At 47.7% G+C, this 24,043-nt stretch overlaps 1 protein-coding gene across 1 annotated transcript in view; it reads left to right on the top strand.

Moving 5' to 3' along the window:
* SLIT1 (slit guidance ligand 1) overlaps positions 1 to 24,043 on the top strand; it is a 178,249-nt gene that overhangs the window by 141,166 nt on the left and 13,040 nt on the right. The window contains exons 22-28 of the mRNA XM_055560489.1: positions 750 to 818; positions 3,878 to 3,949; positions 5,859 to 5,930; positions 6,767 to 6,838; positions 19,366 to 19,529; positions 23,024 to 23,148; positions 23,429 to 23,526. Of these exons, the coding sequence (XP_055416464.1) occupies positions 750 to 818; positions 3,878 to 3,949; positions 5,859 to 5,930; positions 6,767 to 6,838; positions 19,366 to 19,529; positions 23,024 to 23,148; positions 23,429 to 23,526 (672 nt within the window). The remainder of the gene's footprint in view (positions 1 to 749; positions 819 to 3,877; positions 3,950 to 5,858; positions 5,931 to 6,766; positions 6,839 to 19,365; positions 19,530 to 23,023; positions 23,149 to 23,428; positions 23,527 to 24,043) is intronic.

Genomic DNA, 24,043 nt, shown 5'->3' with positions numbered 1-24,043 from the left:
TGGTGTATGTAGTAAGAAGCAGAATGGAGGCCCAGGTGCAGAGAACAGAACAAAGCTGCTGCAGGAGACCAGGCCTGGGGGCTGGTGCAGTCAGGGAGGGGGATATGAAAATGGAACAAAAGGGAATGATGAGAGACCAGTGGGTGGGAGAAGCTCGGTCAGTCACAGAACTGGCTGCAGAGGGAGGTGGAGATTCCTGTCAGCGTCCTGCGCCTGGATGGTTTAGAAACATGCAGTGTGGTGCTGATGGAGTCAGGGGAAGCCCATGTGGTTGTGAAAACACAGAACTCAGGTCTGGGAGTGCTGGGGTCTGGGACCAGCCTCAGGCACCTCACCAGCAGACAGAGGGAGGGACCTGCGTGCTGCTGAGGGCTGGCAGGTGGGTATTAACATGCCAATCAGACCTATTTGGCCTGAAAGATTGGAGAGAGCGAAGGGCAGAGGGTCCTGGATTGAGCCTGTGGTGCCCACTGACAGGGAGGATGCTGAGGGGCCGGGCAGGGGCTCAGGAAGGAAGCCATAGGAGGCTTCTCGTGTCCGTGGCTTTCACCAGGTTTTTTGGTGGCACCTTCCCACATGGCCTGATGTCTGTATTTTCTCCTCCAGTTAGTGATTCAGGGCCAATCGTGTAGGCCATAGGTAGGAAAGGACATGGGTGAGAAGGCCCTGGCTTCGGGGGAAGGTTCTTGCAGTGCTGGACTCGGCATGAGGCTGAGGTGGCTGACTGACTGCGGTCTTCTCTCCTGTAGCTACCTGGACGGGAACCAGTTCACGCTGGTTCCAGCACAGCTGTCCACCTTCAAGTACCTGCAGCTTGTGTGAGTATCCTGGCCCATCTCAGAGGACAGGAGGGCTGTTGCAATCTAGCTATTATTGCTCCATCTTTCCTGGAATTCCCTACAGACCCCACTCCGGTTGACCCATTTTTTCTTTTCTTTTTTTTTTTAGTTGAAGTATAGTTTATGTATTCTTGGCTTTCCTTGTGGCTCAGCTGGTAAAGAACCCTCCTGCAATGTGGGAGACCTGGGTTTGATCTCCCAAACCTGGGTTGGGAAGATCCCCTGGAGAAGGGAAAGCCTACCCACTCTGGTATTCTGGCCTGGAGAATTCCATGGACTGTATAGGCCATGGGGTCGCAAAGAGTCGAACACCACTGAGCGACTTTCACTTCACTTCACATAGTTTATGTACAATAGTATATGTTACCGGAGAAGGCAATGGCACCCAACTCCAGTACTCTTGCCTGGAAAATCCCATGGACAGAGGAGCCTGGTAGGCTGCAGTCCATGGGGTCACGAAGAGTTGGACACGACTGAGCGACTTCACTTTCACTTTTCACTTTCATGCATTGGAGAAGGAAATGGCAACCCACTCCAGTGTTCTTGCTTGGAGAATCCCAGGGACGGGGGAGCCTGGTGGGCTGCCCTCTATGGGGTCACACAGAGTCAGACACGACTGAAGTGACTTAGTAGTGGTAGTAGTATATGTTACAGGTGTACAATATAGTGATTCACAATTTTTAAAGGATATACTCTATTTATAGTTATTATAAATATTGGCTATGTTCCCTGTCTGGTACTGATCCGTTTTTTAATTTCACTGCATCCTGTTGGGAACATCTGTGCACAGAACTGTTTTGCCACCTAGTGGCCATTCTTGGGAATTGCATTGTTCCTGGCTGGGGTTGGACTGGGTCTGCTTCTGCCCACACCATCCCCGAAGTGCCCCTCGAGGCTGATAATTACTATTAATGAGGGTTATCCTTGCAAAGGCAGGAGCCAGAGCAGAAGTAGAGAGTTATGGAAAACTTCTTGATCCAACCTTGGCTTCCAAACCAAATATGAGATACGGCAGCCTCAAATACGCATCTGTAACTAACTTTTTCTTTAGGCTAACATCTACTATTCTATTATTTCCACCTTTGACCTTTCTACTTCATGAAAATGTACAAAGTAAGCCTCAGAATAAGGTTAGTTCCTCTTAGCCTTCCAGCATAATTAACAGCTCACTTCAATTGTCTTTGTCTGCCCATTGGCCAGATTCCGTCAAAAAGAAGCCCAGAGAATGTTTCATCTTAAGTGCCTTGGAGCACTGCTACTCAAAGTGTGGTCTGTGGGTCAATGGCAGCTTGAGAACTCTTTGTAATGTGCCTGCAACTAGATAAAGAACTTGCATCAGAATTTTTATCAACACAGTTTCTTCCGTCACTGGGAAAGGATTGCTGTGGAAAAAATGTTAGCTAATCTAAGTTGTGTGTTTAACGTCATGTTGTGCTTAGTTGCGTCCAACTCTTTATGACCCCATGAACTGTAGCCCGCCAGGCTTCTCTGTCCATGGGGATTCTCCAGGCAAGAATACTGGAGTGGATTGCCATGCCCTCCTCCAGGGAATCTTCCCAACCCAGGGGTCGAACCCAGGTCTCCCACACTGCAGGTCAATTCTTTACCGTGTGAGTCAGCAGGGAAGCCCACAGGTGATTGCATTTTGGCGCAGGTCCCTTGTTTGGGGACATTCAGTTCAAGTTCACATTGAGTAGCACTGGCTTAACGGGATTTTGACACTCCAGTTTTTCTGTCTTTGCTAATGACCTAGCCATTGTGTTTTGAGTGATTGTTCCAATGGCGAGGTGAAGATGGTAGGTAGAGTGCTTTGTGGCTGACAATAGAGAAGGCAATGGCACCCCACTCCAGTGCTCTTGCCTGGAAAATCCTATGGACGGAGGAGCCTGGTGGGCTGCAGTCCGTGGGGTCGCTAAGAGTCGGACACGGCTGAGCAACTTCACTTTCACTTTTCACTTTCACCCACTGGAGAAGGAAATGGCAGCCCACTGCAGTGTTCTTGCCTGGAGACTCCCAGGGACGGGGGAGCCTGGTGGGCTGCCGTCTATGGGGTCGCACAGAGTCGGACACGACTGAAGTGACTTAGCAGCAGCAGCAGCAGTGGCTGACAGAGAGAGAGCACTTTTTGGTCTAATTCGAGGCAGCTTCACTAGTGATGTGGATATGCTTGAAGAGGAAGGGAGTGAGAGGGGACCAATGCCAAGGCAGTTAGTTCTATGAAACTGCCTGTCAGGTCTGAAATACCAGCACCTCCTTATCACGGGGAAAGAGAGGTCTGGCTGGGACCAGAGGAGGACACCGTCTGCGCCTGATTGGCGGGGGAAATCCAGGAGCATCCGGGAGGGCTGAAGGACTAAAGGAAGAGGAAGAGCAAGAACAGGGCTTAGTGATGACCATCCCTTAGGGGTGGGTGAGAAAGAAGTGCAGCTGAGTGGTAAGGGGGAGTGCGTGAAGACTGGAGTCAGAGGAGAGATTTGAGAAGAGGGTCAGCACTGCAGGGTCACTCTGAGAGTACATTTAGTGACCAGGGCCTTAGGGGCCAATGGAAGAGGGTCTGACTCTGGCTGAACCTCCTCCCAGCTGTGTGACCCTGGGTGGGTCACCTCATCACCCCGAGACCCTGCCCCTTCTTTTGTAGAATTGGTTCACTACCTCTCCTGCAGGATTATAGGGAAGGGGAGTGAACGAACCCATGTAAGGTGCTAGTGAGAGAGAAAGGAAGAGAGCCCCTGACACCTGGCAGTTGAGAGACCCGGATGCCCTTGGTGGGAGTATTTCCATGGTGGGCAGGGGTGACGCCAGGGTGCAGGATGAGGAAATAGAAACCCGGAACCCTGGGGACAGGGAGGGAGTTCAGGGATCAGAGCTGGGGAGCTGTAACTGGTTGTGAACCAAATGCCTCTTCCATCAGCTCCCTCCTGTCAGTGGTCAGAGCCACTTGCCCACCTGGCTGGGGGATGGCTGTGGCCAGAGTGGGGAGGGGAGGAATCCTTTCTTTCTAAATGATGATACTGTTTTTTTTCTTCTGTCTTTTCCAGGGACCTGAGTAACAACAAGATCAGTTCCTTAAGCAATTCGTCCTTCACCAACATGAGCCAGCTGACCACTCTGTGAGTCCCGCGGGGAGTAGGGGGGGCTCATGGTTACCAGGACTCTCCCCAAGCCTCGGTCATGAGCAGGTGTCCCCACGTAGCCTCCTCAGCCTCCAGGGAGGGTGCCAGGGCCTGCCAGCCAAAAAGACTTTTCAGAAACATTCTTCTTATTGTGAAATCCAGCATATATATGGAAAACTGCGAAAAACATAAACACATAGTTTAACAAATAGTCATAAAACTAGCACATGTATAAATACCTAAGGCAAAAACTAGAATACAGCCAGCACCCCAAGAGTCCTCCTGTGCCTTCCTGATTCTTCTTTTCTCTCCCTGCGTCTGAAGCAGTCCCTACTCAGACTTCTACAATGATCTCTTCTTTGGTCTTTATAGTGCCATCTACATATGTATTTCTACACAATGAAGTTTAATTTTGCCCATTTTTGAGCCTTATATAAATTGAATCATATAGGGTATATAATCTTTTATGTCTGTCTTCTTTTATTTTCCATTGTGTCTGTGTGAAGCTGTGGTCTCTTCATTTTCGTTGCTATATAGTATTCCTTTGTAGGAATATGCCATATGTTCCTCATCCATTCTACTCTGATGGATATTTGGATTGTTTCCAGTTTGGACTGTTGTGAATGGTGACTCTGAACATTTTTGTGCCTATGTTCTAAGATATTTTAATGATTGCTTTACTTATATTCCAAGCAATTGGTTGGAAAGTAGTAACAAGCATCGCTTATATTTGCCTGCTTAAGAATTGTATTTTGTTCACCTTCCCAACACCTCATTTTACAGATGATGTGCCAAGAACTTAAGAACTTTCCCTTAGGTCCTACTGTGGTCAAATAGCAGAGCCAGTATCCCAAAAGACAGGTTCCTGACCCAGGCAGGCCCCCAGGAACAAAATGTGGGCCTGAGGCCATGGAACGCTGCACTTTCCTGCCCTGGGTTCCCACTTCAAAGTCTTCATGAGCCTATTGACTGAAAGAAAAATACATAACATAAAAGTTGAGTTAAGCCTGGAGACAGCCTCTCAGATAGGTCTGAGAAACTGCTCTGAAGAGGTAAGGGAGGAGCCAGGATACAGAGGAACATTTTTTCTGAGAAAAACATGTAGTCACACATCAAAAGGTTACTGCTAATCACAAAGAACATATCTCAGGTGAATGGCTTTAGTGCTTTTCTGCCTATGCAAGGATGCAAGAGTCTGGGGTCATTTGAATTTTTTTCCTTAGATTTGCATGTTAACTCTCTAAAGGCCAGTATATTCAACGCACAGCATGTTTTCTGTCTTTCTCCTTTCTGAATTCCCCGCAGGGTGCACCGTCAGTAATGGCCTGATCCTTGTGGAACTGGATTAGCAGGCAGTTTCTTTTCTCTTTATGAGCCTGTGTGTGAAGCTGCCACGGCCTGTGGCACTGGCTGTCCAGAGGGGCGGCTCTGCCCCCGGGGAGCCCGTGGGCATAGTTGGGAACTTTTGGCTGTCACAGCTGGCGGAGGGCAGGGGGAACCCCTGGCATTTCATCGTCAGAGGCCAGAGATGCTGCTCAGCACCCCTACAGCACACACGGCAGCCCCCCTCCCGCCCAACAAGCAATTGTCAACAGTGCTGAGGCTGAGAAATCCTGGGCTAGGCGATCCTGGCAGCTGTAAGGAGGAACAGCTCTTTCCTGTGATAAAAATGTCTCATTTCTCTTGTTATTATTTTAAAAATAGCTCTAGTGAAGTATAATTAATATCTAATAGTATATTCTTAAAGTGTAAAAGTTGACATATTTTGATTTATGTTCATGCCCATGGAATCATCACCACGGTCAAGATGGGGACCATCTGCATCAGCACCGGAAGTGCACCCCTTAATAACTCTTCCCCCTTCCTCTCTCCCTTCCCCCACCCTCCTCTCTCTTCCTTCCCCCAGGATCCTCAGCTACAACTCCCTGCAGTGTATCCCTCCTCTGGCCTTCCAGGGGCTTCGCTCCCTGCGCCTGCTGTGAGTCTTCCCGTTCTCCATTCCTCCGGGGAACTCTGCCCCACGAGGGGCCTCCTCATCCCCTGCTGGGCAGGAAGGTCCCCGTGTCCAGGGCCCCAGCAGGGCCAACTGTGTCCAAAGTGGAAGGCCAGTCCACTCTCATTCGGGTCCCTAATGGAGGCCCAGGAATACATGGGAAACTATGGGGAACGCTCACCCAAAGTTGCATAGACAGTAGGGGCTTAGTCTCCTGTCTCAGAGAATCCAGCAACCAGGGGCTGCTGCCGGCCCCAAGTTGTGTTTGGCATATACGTGCGGGGGCAAGTTCCTAGGCATTCAAGATAAGGTAGCCCCTCGCTGGCATATGAGTCTCCTGTCAAATGGTGAATGTTGAACCTGCTCTAAAGAATTCCCACTGCGAGGTGTGGCCTGTGCTCACAGCACGGCCTCTGGAGTATCCTTGCCCCAAGTCCTCTGGCAGCCACCTGGGGCAGGGGGGCATTCTATACCCTCAACCAGGGTCTCACTAGTAGCTTCCCTACCGGGAAGAAGCCTGTCCCCCTCAGGCTCGCTGGCTGAGTTAGGGAGGGTGTGTGTCCGTTTGTCCTGTGAACAGGCGTGGTGCGTGGGTTAGTTACGACAGCACAGGCGGGGGCCTCTGGAGGGGCTGAGGGTCAGCGTGGTCTGTGATAGTCACAGAGTCTGTGCTAGCCTCTCCTTGCCTGTGGCCATCCTAGCAGGATCTCTCATTCAGGGACCCTCTCCCTCAAACACACCCCTCTCAGCAGAGGGCGTCTCTTCATTAGTTCCCGAGTCTCTGTGTGAGCCTGAGTCCTGACGGCCTCTTCTCTCTTCAGGTCCCTGCATGGCAATGACATCTCCACCCTCCAAGAGGGCATCTTTGCAGACGTGACTTCCCTGTCTCACCTGTAAGTAACTCTGACCCAGTCCTCAGCACCTCTTTGTATTTAAATGGAACTTGGATTCCAAGAAAGATGTCGCCTCTTGAGATTATTACTTTTAATTTAGCTCGTGAGCTTCAAATGCTTCCTGTTTCAGACTCTTACCCATTCAGATGGGATTGAGAACAGTTCCTCACGAGCAATAATAAAAGTAGTCAGGACCTTGTGTTGACTGCCGAGCACGGCACCTCCATCAGCTAATGCAGCCCCCCAGCACTCCTACAACATAGCTACCATTATTCCCATTTTCCACATGAGGAGGCAGGTCCAGAAATTTGACACGCTCACCCAAAGTTGCATAGGGCAATAATAGGGGCTGTCTTCAGTCTCAAAGCCTGTTCTCTGAAGCACGATGCCAGTATTGTGCCTCTGACTTCACATGGTAAGTGATAAGCTCTGGAAATTTAGTACCCCCAAGGAGTGTAATTGGCATAATTGGATACTAAAATGAAATGTAAATGAAAGTGAAAGTCGCTCAGTCGTGTCCGACTCTTTGTGACCCCATGGACTATACAGTCCATGGAATTCTCCAGGCCAGAATACTCGAGTAGGTAGCTGTTCTCTTCTCCAGGGATCTTCCCAACCCAGGGATCGAACCCAGGTCTCCCGCATTGCAGGCGGATCCAACTGAGCGACTTTCACTTTCATTGGATGCAGAAGGTCTTCTAAAACCATTTAGCTGGCAACACCAAGAACATTCTTAAAAAGCAGTATGCTCAGTTCCTCAAAAGGCTGAATGTAGTACCATATAACCCAGCAATTCTACTCCTAAGTATGAATCCCAAAGAATTGAAAGCAAAGACTCAAACTGATACCTGTACACCCTGTTTATAGCAGCATTATTCACACAATAACTATACAGCAGAAACAACCCAAGTATCCACAGACAGATGAATGGATAAAAAAATATGGTACAGTGGGATATTATTTAGCCATAAAAAGGAATGAAGTTCTGACATGTGAGCAGACCTTTAAAATATGTGAAATAGCTAAGACATAAAAGGACAAATATTGTGTGATTCCACAGAAATGAGGGACCCAGACTAGTTAAATTTGTAGCTACAGAATGAAGAATGGTGGTTGCCAGGAGCTAGGAGGAAGAGGAAAAGGGAATTTGTGTTTAATGGGTAAAGAGTTTCTATTCAAGGTGATAAAAAAGTTTTGGAACCAGATGGTGGTGCTGTGTACTCAGTCGTGTCCAACTCTTTGCGATCCCATGGACCGTAGCCCACCAGGCTCCCCTGTCCATAAAATCCTCCCTGTCCATGAAATCCTCCCTGTCCATGAAATCCCCCCATCCATGAAATCCTCCCTGTCCATGAAATCCTCCCTGTCCATGAAATACTGGAGTGGGTTGCCATTTCCTTCTCCAGATAGTGGTGATAGTTACCCAATATTGTGAGTGTAATTGATGCCACCAAGATATATACTTAAAATGGTCAAAATGGCAAATTTTATGTGATAGGTATTTTACCATAATTTAAAAATGAGTATGTATAAAAGCAGTGGGCCATGAATTACGATTAATTAGGGTCATCCTAATTCTGAAGGTGGGGCCAGGCACAGAGCAAATATGTCCTTTCCTATTGTCTTATCTATAGGTTGAGGTCATGTTCAGCCAGACGGATGCACCTGGGACCCTGGGCATCACCACGTTCTCATGCTCTCTGCCTCACAGCCAAGTGGCCAGGGCCCAAGTAGGCAGGCAAATCCAGATCAGAGAGCTTTCTGGGGTCCCTAGCATCTCTGCTTGAAGTTCATTCACTCAACAACCTCCCTGGATTTTCTCAGCTCTAAGACTCATCATTTCCACATTTCAGTCTCTGAGATCAGAGTGTATCTTACAGATCATCTGTGGGTACTTAGTGAACACCCAGGACTGATCTTTAGGATGGACTGGTTGGATCTCCTTGCAGTTCAAGGGACTCTCAAGAGTCTTCTCCAACACCACAGTTCAAAAGCATCAATTCTTCGGCACTCAGCTTTCTTCACAGTCCAACTCTCACATCCATACATGACCACTGGAAAAATCATAGCCTTGACTAGACGGACCTTTGTTGGCAAAGTAATATCTCTGCTTTTGAATATGCTATCTAGGTTGGTCATGACTTTCCTTCCAAGGAGTAAGCGTCTTTTAATTTCATGGCTGCAATCACCATCTGCAGTGATTTTGGAGCTCCCAAAAATAAAGTCTGACACTGTTTCCACTGTTTCCCCATCTATTTCCCATGAAGTGATGGGACCAGATGCCATGATCTTAGTTTTCTGAATGTTGAGCTTTAAGCCAACTTTTTCACTCTCCTCTTTCACTTTCATCAAGAGGCTGTTTAGTTCCTCTTCACTTTCTGCCATAAGGGCAGTGTCATCTGCATATCTGAGGTTATTGATATTTCTCTCGGCAATCTTGATTCCAGCTTGTGCTTCTTCCAGCCCAGTGTTTCTTATGATGTACTCTGCATATAAGTTAAATAAGCAGGGTGACAATATACAGCCTTGACGTACTCCTTTTCCTATTTGGAACCAGTCTGTTGTTCCATGTCCAGTTCTAACTGTTGCTTCCTGACCTGCATATAGGTTTCTCAAGAGGCAGGTCAGGTGCTCTGGTATTCCCAGCTCTTTCAGAATTTTCCACAATTTATTGGGATCCATACAGTCAAAGGCTTTGGCATAGTCAATAAAGCAGAAATCGATGTTTTTCTGGAACTCTCTTGCTTTTTGCATGATCCAGCAGATGTTGGCAATTTGATCTCTGGTTCCTCTGCCTTTTCTAAAACCAGCTTGACCATCTGGAAGTTCACGGTTCACGTACTGCTGAAGCCTGGCTGGGACAATTTGGGGCATTACTTTACTAGTGTGTGAGATGAGTGCAATTGTGCAGTAGTTTGAGCATTCTTTGGCATTGCCTTTCTTTGGGATTGGAATGAAAACTGACCTTTTCCAGTCCTGTGGCCACTGCTGAGTTGTCCAAATTTGCTGGCATATTGAGTGCAACACTTTCACAGCATCATCTTTCAGGATTTGAAATAGCTCCACTGGAATTCCATCACCTCCACTAGCTTTGTTCGTAGTGATGCTTTCTAAGGCCCACTTGACTTCACATTCCAGCATGTCTGGCTCTAGGTGAGTGATCACACCATCGTGATTATCTGGGTCATGAAGATCTTTTTTGTACAGTTCTGTGTATTCTTCCCAGTTCTTAATATCTTCTGCTTCTGTTAGGTCCATACCATTTCTGTCCTTTATCGAGCCCATCTTTGCATGAAATGTTCCTTTGGTATCTCTGATTTTCTTGAAGAGATCTCTAGTCTTTCCCATTCTGTTGTTTTCCTCTATTTCTTTGCATTGATTGCTGAGGAAGGCTTTCTTATCTCTCCTTGCTATTCTTTGGAACTCTGCATTCAGATGCTTATATCTTTCCTTTTCTCCTTTGCTTCTCTTCTTTTCACAGCTATTTGTAAGGCCTCCTCAGACAGCCATTTTGCTTTTTTGCATTTCTTTTTCCATGGGGATGGTCTTGATCCCTGTCTCCTGTACAGTGTCATGAACCTCCACCCATAGTTCATCAGGCACTCCGTCTATCAGATCTAGTCCCTTAAATCTATTTCTCACTTCCACTGTATAATCATAAGGGATTTGATTTAGGTCATACCTTAATGGTCTAGTGGTTTTCCCTACTTTCTTCAATTTCAGTCTGAATTTGGCAATAAGGAGTTCATGATCTGAGCCACAGTCAGCTCCCAGTCTTGTTTTTGCTGACTGTGTAGAGCTTCTCCATCTTTGGCTGCAAAGAATATAATCAATCTGATTTCGGTGTTGACCATCTGGTGATGTCCATGTGTAGAGTCTTCTCTTGTGTTGGAAGAGGGTGTTTGCTATGACCAGTGCGTTCTCTTGGCAAAACTCTATTAGTCTTTGCCCTGCTTCATTCCGTCCTCCAAAGCCAAATTTGCCTGTTACTCCTGGGTGTTCATTGGAAGGACTGATGCTGAAGCTGAAACTCCAATACTTTGGCCACCTCATGTGAAGAGTTGACTCTTTGGAAAAGACCCTTGATGCTGGGAGGGATTGGGGGCAGGAGGAGAAGAGGACGACAGAGGATGAGATGGCTGGATGGCATCACCGACTCGATGGACATGAGTTTGAGTGAACTCTGGGAGTTGGTGATGGACAGGGAGGCCTGGCGTGCAGTGATTCATAGGGTCTCAAAGAGTCGGACACGACTGAGTGACTGAACTGAACTGAACTGAATATGGTAATATTTCTCTACTTTTCCCATAGCAGGCATCTAACAATCTTAGACTTGAGGAAATAAAATAGTAATAAGTGCCACTCATTGTGAGTTTGGTTGGGACAAGGACTTTACTTCCAGATGAGAAGTAGCTTTTGTGCCATGAGCCAGCTTCATAAATAAGACAGGGGCTGCCTTGAATCCACACTGAAGATGCTAGGACTTGGTGGGCAGAGTGCAATGATTGATTAGTGATGTCTGCCATGGGAATGGAATGGGTAAGCGGTTCTGTCCTCTGTGGCAGGGTTTATTATATCCATTTTATAGTACCAGGTTCAGTCAAACAGATTCCCTAGGTCATAAAGCTTGGGAATGACAGAGACAGGATTTGAACGTAGGTGTGTCTGACTCCAAAGCTCTTTATTTATTCTTTATTGCCTCAATAAATATGTCCTGAGGAACCACAGTGAGTCAAATGCTGAAGAATTTACTAACACAAGGTTACTGCCTTCTGTGACCATCTGGGATATTACAAAACAAATTCAAAGAAAGCAGTGACTAACTCTGGGGAAGTCAGATGACCTTCAGAGAGGAGGTGCCACCTTTACTGCCTTTGAAAAGGCACTAGGAATTTGCCTTTTGGAGGCAAATTTGGAGAAGATAGGGAAGGACATTCTAGGAAGAGGGAATAGCTTGTGCAAAGGCATGGAGGCAGGAAAGTGAATGACATATTCAAGGAGGCTATACTGTCCAGTGTGCTTCCCAGGTGGCTCAGCGGGGGTAAAGAATCCACCTGCAGTGTAGGAGATGCAGGTTCAGTTATTGGGTTGGGAAGATCCCCTGGAGGAGGGCATGGCAACCCACTCCAGTATTCTTGCCTGGAGAATCCCATGGACAGAGGAGCCTGGCAGGCTACAGTCCATAGAATCACCAAGAATCAGACATGACTGAATGAACACACACACACACGCTTACTGTGTGTGTAATATGTGGATATAGGGAGTTGGGTTAGGTAAGAAATTTGGGGTAGGTAGACAGGAGTGTAGAAACGGACACTGCCATTCTGTTGTAAAAGGTCTCTATGCTGAGGAGTTTGAGTTTTGTTCTGTAGATAGAAGCGAATCAAGGAAGAATTAAGTTGTGAAAACTCCTGGAAAGCCATGGTGACATACGGAAGCTGGATGGGATGGGAAGAGTCATGAGGGAGCCTGGCTGGAGACAGTGGCTCTGGACGAAGACCAGGCAGGGGTCGTGTTGTTCATTGTTCTTGATGACTGCCACTCACAGGGCCTTGATTGTATCTAAGTTTAGCAATTTTTGGTTGTGAGCTCATTGTTTGCTGATGTTAGGAATTCTGAGGGCCTACATTGGTAATGCTTCTCTCTAGAGAGTTCACGTGTGTGTCTTTGATGGGCCAGGCCTGCTGCTGCTCTGGGCCCACACTGCTGTCCTCTCCCTTGCTTACCCCTGGGCTGTGCTGACCGTCTGCTCCAGCTCTCCCCCTTGCCAGGAAAGGCCTTTTCAAGCATCTGGCCCACGTCTTCCGCCTTCGTGTGTCTTGTCTGCTTGTGTGTGTGCGTGCTGAGTCGCTTCAGTCAAGTCCGACTCTGTGTGACTCTATGGACTGTAACCTGCCGAGCTCCTCTGTCCATGGGATTTTCCAGGCAAGAATAGTGGAGCGGGTTGCCATGCTGTCCTCCAAAGAATCTTCCGACCCAGGGGTCAAACCTGCATCTCTTGTCCCCTGCCTTGGCAGGCTGGTTCTTTACTGCTAGCACCACCTGGGAAGCCCATCTCTTTTGCTTGGGCTTTACCTCTCCTCCTTCACTGTGAAAACTGAATCATGCCCAAGGATGTTCTGATCTTGCCCTCAGCTCGAAATCTAGAGGCTTTGCTTTTCAAAAGGGAAATAAACAACATTTTTTTCCTCTTTAAAGTTTATGTGTTTTAATTGGAGGGTAATTACTTTACAATACTGTGATGGGTTTTGCATTCATCAACATGAATCGGCCGTAGGTGTACATATGTCCCCTCTCTCCTGTTGAAAAAGAACATTCAGACATGGCAACATATTTATGGGTAGAGAAAGAACAAAATGTGTATTTTGCAATGATATATCAAATTCTTAATTCCATTTTCAACTGAAATTTATTGATTCAAACAATCTTTGAGAGAATAGCATTGAAACATCAGTTCAGTTCAGTTCATTTGCTCAGTCGTGTCCGATTCTTTGCAACCCCGTGGACTGCAGCACGCCAGGCCTCCCTATCCATCATTGACTCCAGGAGTTTACCCAAACTCCTGTCCATTGAATCGGTGATGCCATCCAACCATCTCATCCTTTGTCATCCCCTCCTCCTCCCACCTTCAATCTTTCCCAGCATCAGGGTCTTGTCAGATGAGTCAGCTCTTCGCATGAGGTGGCCAAAGTATTGGAGTTTCAGCTTCAGCATCAGTCCTTCCAATGAACACCCAGGACTGATTTCCTTTAGGATGGACTGGTTGGATCTCCTTGCAGTCCAAGGGACTCTCAAAACTCTTCTCCAACACCACAGTTCAAAAGCATCAATTCTTCAGTGCTCGGCTTTCTTTTGAGTTCAACTCTCACATCCATACATGACCACTGGAAAAACCATAGCCTTGACTAGATGGACCTTTCTTTGTTGGCAAAGTAATGTCTCTGCTTTGTAATACATACACACGACCATATGTAAAAGAGATAGCCAGTGGGAGTTTGATGTATGATGCAAGACACCAATGCCAGTGCTTTGTGATAACTGGAGGGATGGGGTGAGGAGGGAGGTGGAAGGGGGATTCAAGAGGAAGGCAACATATGTTTTGTGTGAACAAAAACCTGAAGCTGCAAAGCCAGATTTTGAGCCCATGCCTATCTATAAATTCAGATGTTAGGAGAACAGTGATATCAGGCTAGAAGCCAGATCCAGATCTAACTTGTTAGGAAAAAAAAAAAAAAAACAGTAAATAGAGCTCAGTGGAATTGATAGAGCTCAGTGGAAGTGGTAATTGGTAGAGCTCAGTGGAAGTGGTAATTGCGGAACAGGGCATTAGCACTACCAATTAGATATGTTTGTTAGTTGCCCTATTTCTCCCTAAAATAGCATCTATGTGGAAGAAATCTTCCATTATTATGAAGCAACCTTGTCAATACATTCTTCCCTCTATACCCAGGGTTTCAAATGGGACTAGGCAGCAGCCTGAGAAGTGTACATATGTTTGTATTCAGGTGTGTGCCCATCTAATGCTAATGTGCACACATGTAGCTATTATTTCTTCTGCATGAGAAGCTGCAACTATTTCTTAAGGATTCCGTGAGCAAGTACAAGGGTCAAGGAATGGGGAAAGGATAGCACAGACTCACTGCATTCTTTCTGGGCTTCATGAAGGCCACAGGCCATGTGAAGGGAAGGAGGTGCCCATGGCTCTGTCCCAAGTCAGGATTTGCCCAAGAGTTAGTGTCCAGTGTTTCTGGCTCCCAGAGGTGCCCTCTGTTCTTAGTGTGACTCTGACCTGGGCCTCTCCTCTTCACTGGCAACACACAAGGCGGGTGGGTGGGCTGAGGGTGTGTGTGGGGGGTGAGGTCCACCATAGTTAAACCCCTTGAACTTAGAGTAGGAATCAGGATGTGGTGTTAGGTGTTTGTCTTGCCATCAACTTGCAGCAGGACCTCAGACAGTTCATTCAGCTCTTCGGGTTCTTTCCTTGCCTGTACACAGGTTATTTCTCATGTCCACTAGCGTTCTAACTACATGCCATAATCAGGCCATCATGATTACGAGCACTCCTCACTGCCCGCACATCTCTGCTGCTGTCCACTTGGATATTTACAGTTAACTTGTCTTTCCTCCATTTGTCTATCCATCCGTCCGTCCATCAGCCAATATTTGCTATGTGCCAAATCCTGTGGCAAGGCTCCCCAGTGTCATCCTTCATGTCTATAATCTGGCATTTTGTTGCCCCTAATCTGCTGCCTGCAGGAACACTAGACTTCTGAGTTCATTAAAAATTCATTGTGAAAAGTGAATATGAAATGATTAGGCAAATCATGGGATGCCCATATGACAAAATAACAAGTAGTTAGTTATAATATTTATGATACTGTACTTTATTATTTGATGAAAATGCAGAATAAAGAAGATGGTATACTCTGACTTCAGTGATGTGTGTGTGTGTGTGTGTGTATATATATATATACACATGAGCACAAGAGCTAGAAAGGAATAGATGAAAATTAAATTAGTTACATTTATGGAGTGGTAGATGATTCCTTTATTTTTTAGTTTCTTTGCTTTCATACTGAGGTTTGTGCATTTCTCCTGCTTGTAGGCAGGGGTTCATTCAGCAAATGGGGGGTTCTGCTGGTTCAGTACCACGTGGGACTGGTGACACCTGCTCTCAGGGGGCTTCATCCCAGTAGAAGGAGGCAGGGATGCACACGAAAAATTTCCTGGGAGGAGGACTAGCTCAGGTGAAGAGATTTTGAAGTTTTAGTATATGCTAAACTCTATGGTTGGCGCCTCTGTCATAGGAGGTCTATTTCTGTCTTGGTTACGTTAATAGAAGAAGCCCAGCGGGCCTTGGCACAAACAGATGAAAAAGCTACTGTTTCAACTATTTCCAAGTTATACCAAAGATCAACAGCACAGGGTTATTTATACTTTTGTCGGGGGATGAACTTGACTCCACAGTCCTTTTGGATTGATGAGTGGCCTGGCTGTTCCCCCCACTAGTCTCAGCAGGGCCTGTGGCTGTCCACGCCCTGGGAGTTCACGGTCATTTTATCGGGAAAAATGGACTCCAGGTGAAAGTGAACTACTCTAACTAATAAAGTAGTCAGGAAAAAAATAGTGTTTGGAGAAATAAAAGCTTGAAATGTTGAAATCAGGAGTCGCTCGCCATCTGCTCTGTATACCAACAAGTAAAACGTGTTGGTCAAGCCAGAATGCCTAATTTTCAATAGCTTTGTATGTGGCTTCGGTAGCTTTTATTATCTCTATATTGTAGATATATATATAATAGAGAATAATATATATAAACAGAGAATAATATATATGATATAGTATATAATATATATGAAGAATTGAAAAGGGCGTGACTTTGTTGCCATTTATGGGGAGGATTTATGCAGGAATTGGGAATTGTGACATCCTAAGATGTGTCAAGGGCCTCCACATTCACAACAGCTTTAGATTTAGTCTTTTGGACTTGTTCTCTAAATGAGTTACAAGACTGAGAGAAGAAGCCCTTCAGAATAAACTCTCTACTTCCTCATGGCTCATTAGCAGAACACACTCCTGCAGTGTGGTACAAAAATACTTTCAATAAATTCTATATTTATCTTTTGAATAACATAATTACATTACCTCATACTATGTTAAAAATATCAGTCTGGTGAATATAGATGTTTTAAATATACCACTGTTTTGTAGTCCTGTTATTTTTCTAAGTCTTTATTATTATTTTTTTTAACGCAATGGAGCTTCAAAAAATCGAAGTGTCTGAACTTCCTCTACCTCTGAGAAGCCCTGGCAGTGTTCAGGGAAAAGAGGAAGGTGTTGCCTTGTCCCATTAGCCAGGATGGATGCTGTCAGCAAATCAGGACAGAAAAAGTGAAATACACGTCAAGGCTGAACTGGCTTTCTTTTTCCAAGCTGCATTATTCCCTTGGCACCCATTTCAGGCTCGATGTGCTTGTCTTTCTCCCCCTTCCAGATTGCAGGCTCTTTATCGAATCATAAAGTGAGCCCCAGAGATGTTAAGTGAGCCGCTCAAGGTCACCCGGGCAGTGAGCAGCTGCGCCAGGGGCTGGAGTCCAAGACTGTTGAGCCTGCTTTATAGGATGGGCCGTCATCAGCCGTGCTATTTGGGGGAATTCCTGCTCAGAGTCACTGCTGCTTTTATCAGACCCAACGCATCGCCAGGGGAACTGCTTCCTCGGTGTTGCCCAGACACAGGTGGAAAACGACAATGCATCCATTTGGTGCTTAATAGATGTGCTCATTCTCCTGAACAGTATATAGCCTTATGTTTTCACAATAATGTCGATATAAATGAGCTTCAGATACGAGGCTCTGGTTTTTCTGTTTGCTGGCTCAAAGACCACTGGCAACTTTTGTTCCCCCAAATCCATGTCTTGTTCATCTCTGAATCTCTCACTGTGGTTTAGTGAGAGGGTTATGAGCTTGCCCACCAGCCTGGCCAAAGCCTAAGAGGTTGGCAGTGCCCCGTGTCAGTGTCAGTGTGGGGATGCGAGGGAGCAGGCACACCCTCACCCTGCCGGCAGGTGTAAGTTGTTACAACCTTTTCTGGAGGCTGGCTGTGAACATTTTGGGCTTCCCTGTTAGCTCAGTTGGTAAAGAATCTGCCTGCAATGCAGGAGACCCTCGTTCAATTCCTGGGGTGGGAGGATCCCCTGGAGAAGGGATAGGCTACCCACTCCAGTATTCTTGGGCTTCCCTTATGGCTCAGCTGGTAAAAAATCTGCCTGCAATGCAGGAGACCTGGATTTGATCCCTGGGTTGGGAAGATGCCCTGGAGAAGGGAAAGGCTACCCACTCCAGTATTCTGGCCTGGAGAACTCCATGGACTGTATAGTCCATGGGGTCCCAAGGAGCTGGACACGACTGAGCCACTTCCACTTCACTTCACTGTGAACATTTTACGTGCACTTCCTCTGCGACATGAATCCTCCTTCTAGGCATCTGTTCTAGAGAAATGGTCTCTCCTTGCAGAGAGGCGTGGACAAAGTGTTCACTGCTGCTGGAAACAACTGGAGTGTCTGGCAGTGAAAGCTATAAGTGTCCATTCTTTGGGATGCTCTGAAACAGTTTGATAAAATGAGGTGGATCCATATAGCTGACCTGAAGAGGTCTCCAAGGCATGCTGTTTAGTGACAAGAAGCAGGCTGCTCAGTAACTATGTGTGCTGGATGGATATAATCTCTCTCTCATGAAGAAACAACCGTATGTGTAAATATGGGAAAGGATTGGAAGGCTACACATGGAGTATGATGACCATGTGACCATGGGTCCTGTGGTTGGCAGGGACAGTGGACTTTTTTGTAATGTGGATGTATTGTAGTTTACGTAACCACTCCCCCACTGATGAACACGGGAGGCTTCCAGTCTTTCTATTACAAACAATGCTGAGATCAATACTGTTGCACAGATGCCTTTACACACTTATGCAGGCACAGATTTGTGAGATGTGCCAGAAACAGAGTTACTGGGTCAAAAGGCAACTGTATTGCTGGCTAGCTAGATATCAGGCAATACCCCTCTGTTGGAATTCTACCATCTTGCATTCCCATCAGTAACATAGGAATGTGCCTTTAAAAAAAATCAAGGTGAAATTCAAGGAATATAAAATTAACCATTTAAATGAATACAATTTAGTGGTATTGAGGACATTCACAATGTCGTTTAAAGTGAGACTGTTGTGTACCATGTCTGAAAATGATTTACAATGAGAATATGCTTATGCACTTCTTGTTTAATTGAAAATGAAGAGAAAAATTAAAGAGTATAGGCTCATAAAAAAAAGAGGGGACTTCCCTGGTGGTCCAGTGACTAGCACTCTGCTCCCCATGCCGGGGGCCAGGGTTCCATCCCTTGTCAGGGATCTAGATTCCAAGTGCTGCAACTAAGACCTGACATAGTCAAATAATTACTTAATTAATATTTTTAAAAATAACATAGGCTTTCAAGGTCGACAGCTCTAGGTCTGGATCAGGGGGCTGTGCTTCACTGATTGTGTGACCGCAGGAAAATGACTTATTCCACGTAAGGCTCAGTTCCCACATCTTTGAGATGGAGAAGAGAAAGCTTATACTGTGGGGCTGATGAGAGGATTAGATGCACTAACGTGGGAGAAGCTGGTTCATCACAGCAGCGAATGCTGGTTCCTCTCTCCCTGGTACACCCTGGAGGCGGTGCCGACAGAGGCTCCGGCCTCAACAGCCTGAGTTCAGATCCTACCTCCCCCCTTTCTCTGTGCATCTTGGGCAAGTGTCTTCACCTTCTGAGTTTCAGTTTCAACATGTAAAACGGGGTTAGTAGGGTGTGATGAGGACTAAGCGAGATAACAGGTGCAAAGTACTTAAATCTGTCCTGGCTACATGGTTAGTGCTCATTGAATGGGGATTGTTAGGGTTTTGCCAGCTCCGGGCATAATGTCTGATACCTGGTACCCAATGGGTGAGGGACTCCATGAAGCTGTAATGTCTGCTCCTCTCTCCTCTCTAACCCAGGGCCATTGGTGCCAACCCCCTGTACTGTGACTGCCACCTGCGCTGGTTGTCCAGCTGGGTGAAGACAGGCTACAAGGAACCGGGCATTGCCCGCTGTGCCGGGCCCCCGGACATGGAAGGCAAACTGCTCCTTACCACGCCTGCCAAGAAGTTTGAATGCCAAGGTGAGCCCAGGAGTGTGAGAGGGAATGGCGGGTACTGGGTTGCATCCCTCCACTTCCTGCTTCCCCATCAACCCTGGCAGGACCTTCCAGTCACTTCTGTGTCCCTGTGGTGACTGGCTGGGGGTGGAGGGGACAGATGGCAGGAATGTGGCCCCTGATGCTTGTTAGCATGACTGCCCTCTTGTGCTGACATACAGCAAGCAAAAAAATAAAAAAAGCCAGGCGGAAAATCTCAGGCCATAAGGGCTCTAATCCCTCCCTGGGGTTATGTAAGGAAAATAAAAATAGCAGCAGTGTTTCTGGAAGCTCCAAGCCTCCCAGCAGTACAGGCACTCAGGCCTCCCTTTGGTAGGAAATGTGCTCAGCAATTAGCTTAAACCCCTGGGCACTGGACCCAGCTGCTACCCTCCTGACATCTCTAGAAATCCAGGGCCTGGTGTGATTGGAGGCACCTCACCCTGGGCATTTGCAAACACGGGCTCGGGGATTGATTGACTGATTGACTGGAGGCCAAGGGAACCCTGCCGAGCAGAAGGCAGTGGCTGAGTGGCTGCCCCAGGCTTGCCTTGTATGCAGGGGTACAGCTGCAGAAGGGCACTGGAGGCCGTGGGGCACGGCTCCTGCCCTCCACAAGCTCACAGACCACCAGTAGAAATGAAACTGACAGCCAGAGGTGAATGAGGAAGCCCCAGGCCACCCTGCATGCAGGATGCTATCACAGCAGCAACGCTTCAGAAGGGTCCGGCCTGCGGCTTGGCTGGCAGCTGTGGGGAGCAGGCCAATTTATGTTGAAATATTTGCTCAGTATTTATTTAATGGGCTGGGACTGGTACTGATGAGAGGTTTGTGTGTGTGTGTGTGTGTGTTTAAATTTAACTGGGGGCTTCCCTGGTGGCTCAGTGGTAAACAATCCAGCTGCGAATGTAGGAGACACAGGTTTGATCCTTGATCTGGGAAGATCCCATGTGCCGCGAAGCACCTAAGCCCATGCGCCGCAACTACTGAGCCCACGTGCCACAACTACTGAAGCCTGCATGCCCGAGAGCCCTGCTCCACCACAAGAGAAGCCACTGCAGCGAGAAGCCTGAACACAGCAAGGAAGAGCAGCCCTCACTTGCCGCAATAAGAGAAAAACCCGTGTAGCAATGAAGACAAAACAGAGCCAAAAGTAAATAAATAATATATAAAAAGAAAGCTCCTTTAAAAAAATTTTTTATTGGAATACAACATGCATAACAGAAAATTACACAGATAGTTAATGAAAGGCTCCGTGAATTTTCACAAATTGAACCCATCTAGGTCAGGAAGTAAGAGTTAGAACTGGACACGGAACAACAGACTGGTTCCAAATCGGGAAAGGAGTATGTCAAGGCTGTATATTGTCACCCTGCTTATTTAACTTATATGCAGAGTACATCATGCGAAATGCTGGGCTGGATGAAGCACAGGCTGGAATCAAGATTGCTGAGAGAAATATCAATAACCTCAGATACACAGATGATACCACCCTTACGGCAGAAAGCAAAGAAGAACTAAAGAGCCTCTTGATGAAAGTGAAAGAGGAGAGTGAAGAAGTTGGCTTAAAACTCGACATTCAGAAAACTAAGATCATGGCATCCAGTCCCATCACTTCATGGCAAATAGATGGGGAAACAATGGAAACACTGACAGACTTTATTTTTTGGGCTCCAGAACCACTGCAGATGGTGACTGCCGCCATGAAATTAAAAGATGCTTGCTCCTTGGAAGAAAAGCTATGACCAATCTAGACGGTATATTAAAAAGCAGAGACATTACTTTACCAACAAAGATCTGTGTAGTCAAAGCTATGGTTTTTCCAGTAGTCACGTATGGATGTGAGAGTTGGACTATAAAGAAAGCTGAACGCCAAAGAATTGATGCTTTTGAACTGTGGTGTTGGAGAAGACTCTTCAGAGTCCCTTGGACTGCAAGGAGATCCAACCAGTCCATCCTAAGGGAAATCAGTCCTGAATATTCATTGGAAGGACTGATGCCGAAGCTGAAACTCCACTACTTTGGCCACCTGATGCAAAGAACCAACTCATTGGAAAAGACCCTAATTCTGGGAAAGATTGAAGGCAGGAGGAGAAGGGGATGACAGAGGATAAGATGGTTGGATGGCATCACCGACATGATGGACATGAGTTTGAGTAGGCTCTGGGAATTGGTGATTGACAAGGAAGCCTGGTGTGCTGCAGTCCATGGGGTCACAAAGAGTCGGACACGATTGAGCGACTAAACTCACTGTCTGAGGTATCCAGCACCTGGATCAAGAAACAGAGCCCCACCTGTAACCCATGAGGATTCCCCTGCAGTTATTACCAGAAAGTGTTTCTCCTTCTAGTCAAACTCATGCATTTTCAGTGGAACTAATGTTTCTCTACTTCTAGAAAGAGTCTGAAATAGAGTGAGTGAGTGAGTGAAAGTTGCTCAGTCGTGTCCAACTCTTTGCGACCCCTTTGAGTATACAGTCCATGGAATTCTGCAGGCCAGGATACTGGAGTGGGTAGCTTTTCCCTTCTCCAGGGGATCTTCCCAACCCAGGGATCGAACCCAGGTCTCCTGCATTGCAGGTGGATTCTTTACCAGCTGAGCCACAAGGGAAGCCCAACAATACTGGAGTAGGTAGCCTATCCCTTCTCCAGGGAATCTTCCCGACCCAGGGATCAAACCGGGTCTCCTGCACTGCAGGCGGATTCTTTACCAATGGAGCTATGAGGGAAGCCCCTCTGAAGTGGAAACCTAACTTAACTGGCTGGTCTTACTATTTATTCTTGTGAGGTCCTCATGCTCTTCATAGGGGCCCAGCTCTGGCTGCTGGCTCCTCACCCACCTTCAAGCCCTTCGCCACCAGTGAGTCCTGAAGGGGCTGGAGAAGGTCATGCCTGCGGCCAAAGAGGAGACAGGAAAGGGTCTTTCCCTGTTCAGCCTTGGAGAGAAACAAGTTCTAGGCAATGGACATTTTTCCTCCTAAGCGTGGCCTCCTCTCAGAGCCAGATCTCTTCTCTGCTGGAATGGTCACCTTTGCTGTCCAGGCCAGCAAGTGACCGGGCTGAGGTGGTTGCTGTGGAAGGGTATGAGGGGATGGAGAAAACCTCAGCTGATTTCTATGATTGTGACCATGACATTCTCACACCGATGCCTCTGCTCTGCCCGCTGCGTGGGAGCTCCTTACTATCCAACACCCGCCTGCGAAACACTTTTTTGGGATTATCTCATTTAGTCCTTCCAGCCCCATGAGGCAGGGGCTGTTTTTAACTCTGTTTTTACAGAGGAGGGTCCGGAGGCTGGAGAGGTGGATGTGAGGGAGGGTGAGCGTGATCCAGAGGAAATACAGGGAGGGGCAAGAACCTTGGGGAGAGGGCTTCCACCACGCGTCCCTGCATGCCAGGATGCCAGGGTAGGGGCGTGGGGTTCTGCCCAGCCCTGTTCCCCCTGCCTCCCCACTGCACTAACGCTCCCCTTTGCCTTAGGTCCCCCCACCCTGACTGTCCAGGCCAAGTGTGACCCCTGCTTGTCCAGCCCGTGCCAGAACCAGGGTACCTGCCGCAACGACCCCCTTGTGGGGTACAGGTGTGCCTGCCCCAGCGGCTACAAGGTGCGTGGGGGCTGAAGTCGGAGGCTGGGGGTCTGCTCGAGGGCGCGGTATGGCAGGCTTGGGGCTGTCCTGTTGGTCAGCCCACGGGGGCCAGGGCGGCTCCTGGCTCAGAGCAGGAGCCCAAGTGACTGTGTCATCATGATCTGACACGTGCATGAGTAGACAAGTAACTCCCGGGACAGGCAGGCTGAGTTGCTGAGGGGGCTGGCTGGCTCTTCTGACTCATTGGCCCCTGGGTCTCCCTGGGGTGCCCCCCCCCAATCACTGACTTCCTCCCCAGGGCCGAGACTGTGAGGTGTCCCTGGACAGCTGTTCCAGCAGCCCCTGTGGAAATGGTGGGACCTGCCACTCACAGGAGGGCGAGGATGCTGGCTTCACGTGAGTTACTTGTCCGGGGCTGGACCCTGGTGGGCAGGGTGTTGATGGGTCTGACCTCGGAGCCTTCTTCCTCTGAATGGGATGGCCCAGGGCCCTTGCACTCTGGGAGATGGGGGGACAGGCTCAGGGGGAGCAGTCATTCACTCCAGATCACAGCCAGAGGCCTCTCCACACACCATCCCCTCGCCCCCACAGGCCAAGCCCCCGATGCTCACAGACTGTGGAAGCACAGAGACTCTGGGGGATGACCAGGTCACCCAGCAGGCTGGGTCGGGGTTGGGCTTAGAGCTCCTGCTCCAGGCTTCTCCCTGCTCTTGCCAGGTGCCAGGCAAGTCCTCCAATGGCACTGGGAACTGTTGCCTAGGGCATATGTACTGGCAGTGCCAAGAGGCAGTTGGGGACGTTTTTAAACTCCTATCATTTCTATTAACCTCCAGCTGAAGCCAAACACCTGCTTGTTGGGCCAACGTTGTCTGAAGGGAGGGCCCTGAGCCAGCTCCTCAGGATCATACCTCCA

This window comes from Bubalus kerabau, chromosome 22 (genome assembly GCF_029407905.1).
Source record: "Bubalus kerabau isolate K-KA32 ecotype Philippines breed swamp buffalo chromosome 22, PCC_UOA_SB_1v2, whole genome shotgun sequence".
In the NCBI taxonomy this organism is placed as follows: Eukaryota; Metazoa; Chordata; class Mammalia; order Artiodactyla; family Bovidae; genus Bubalus; species Bubalus kerabau.
The sequence above is the reverse complement of the archived record's forward strand: the minus strand, read 5'-3'. Positions and strand labels throughout refer to the sequence as shown.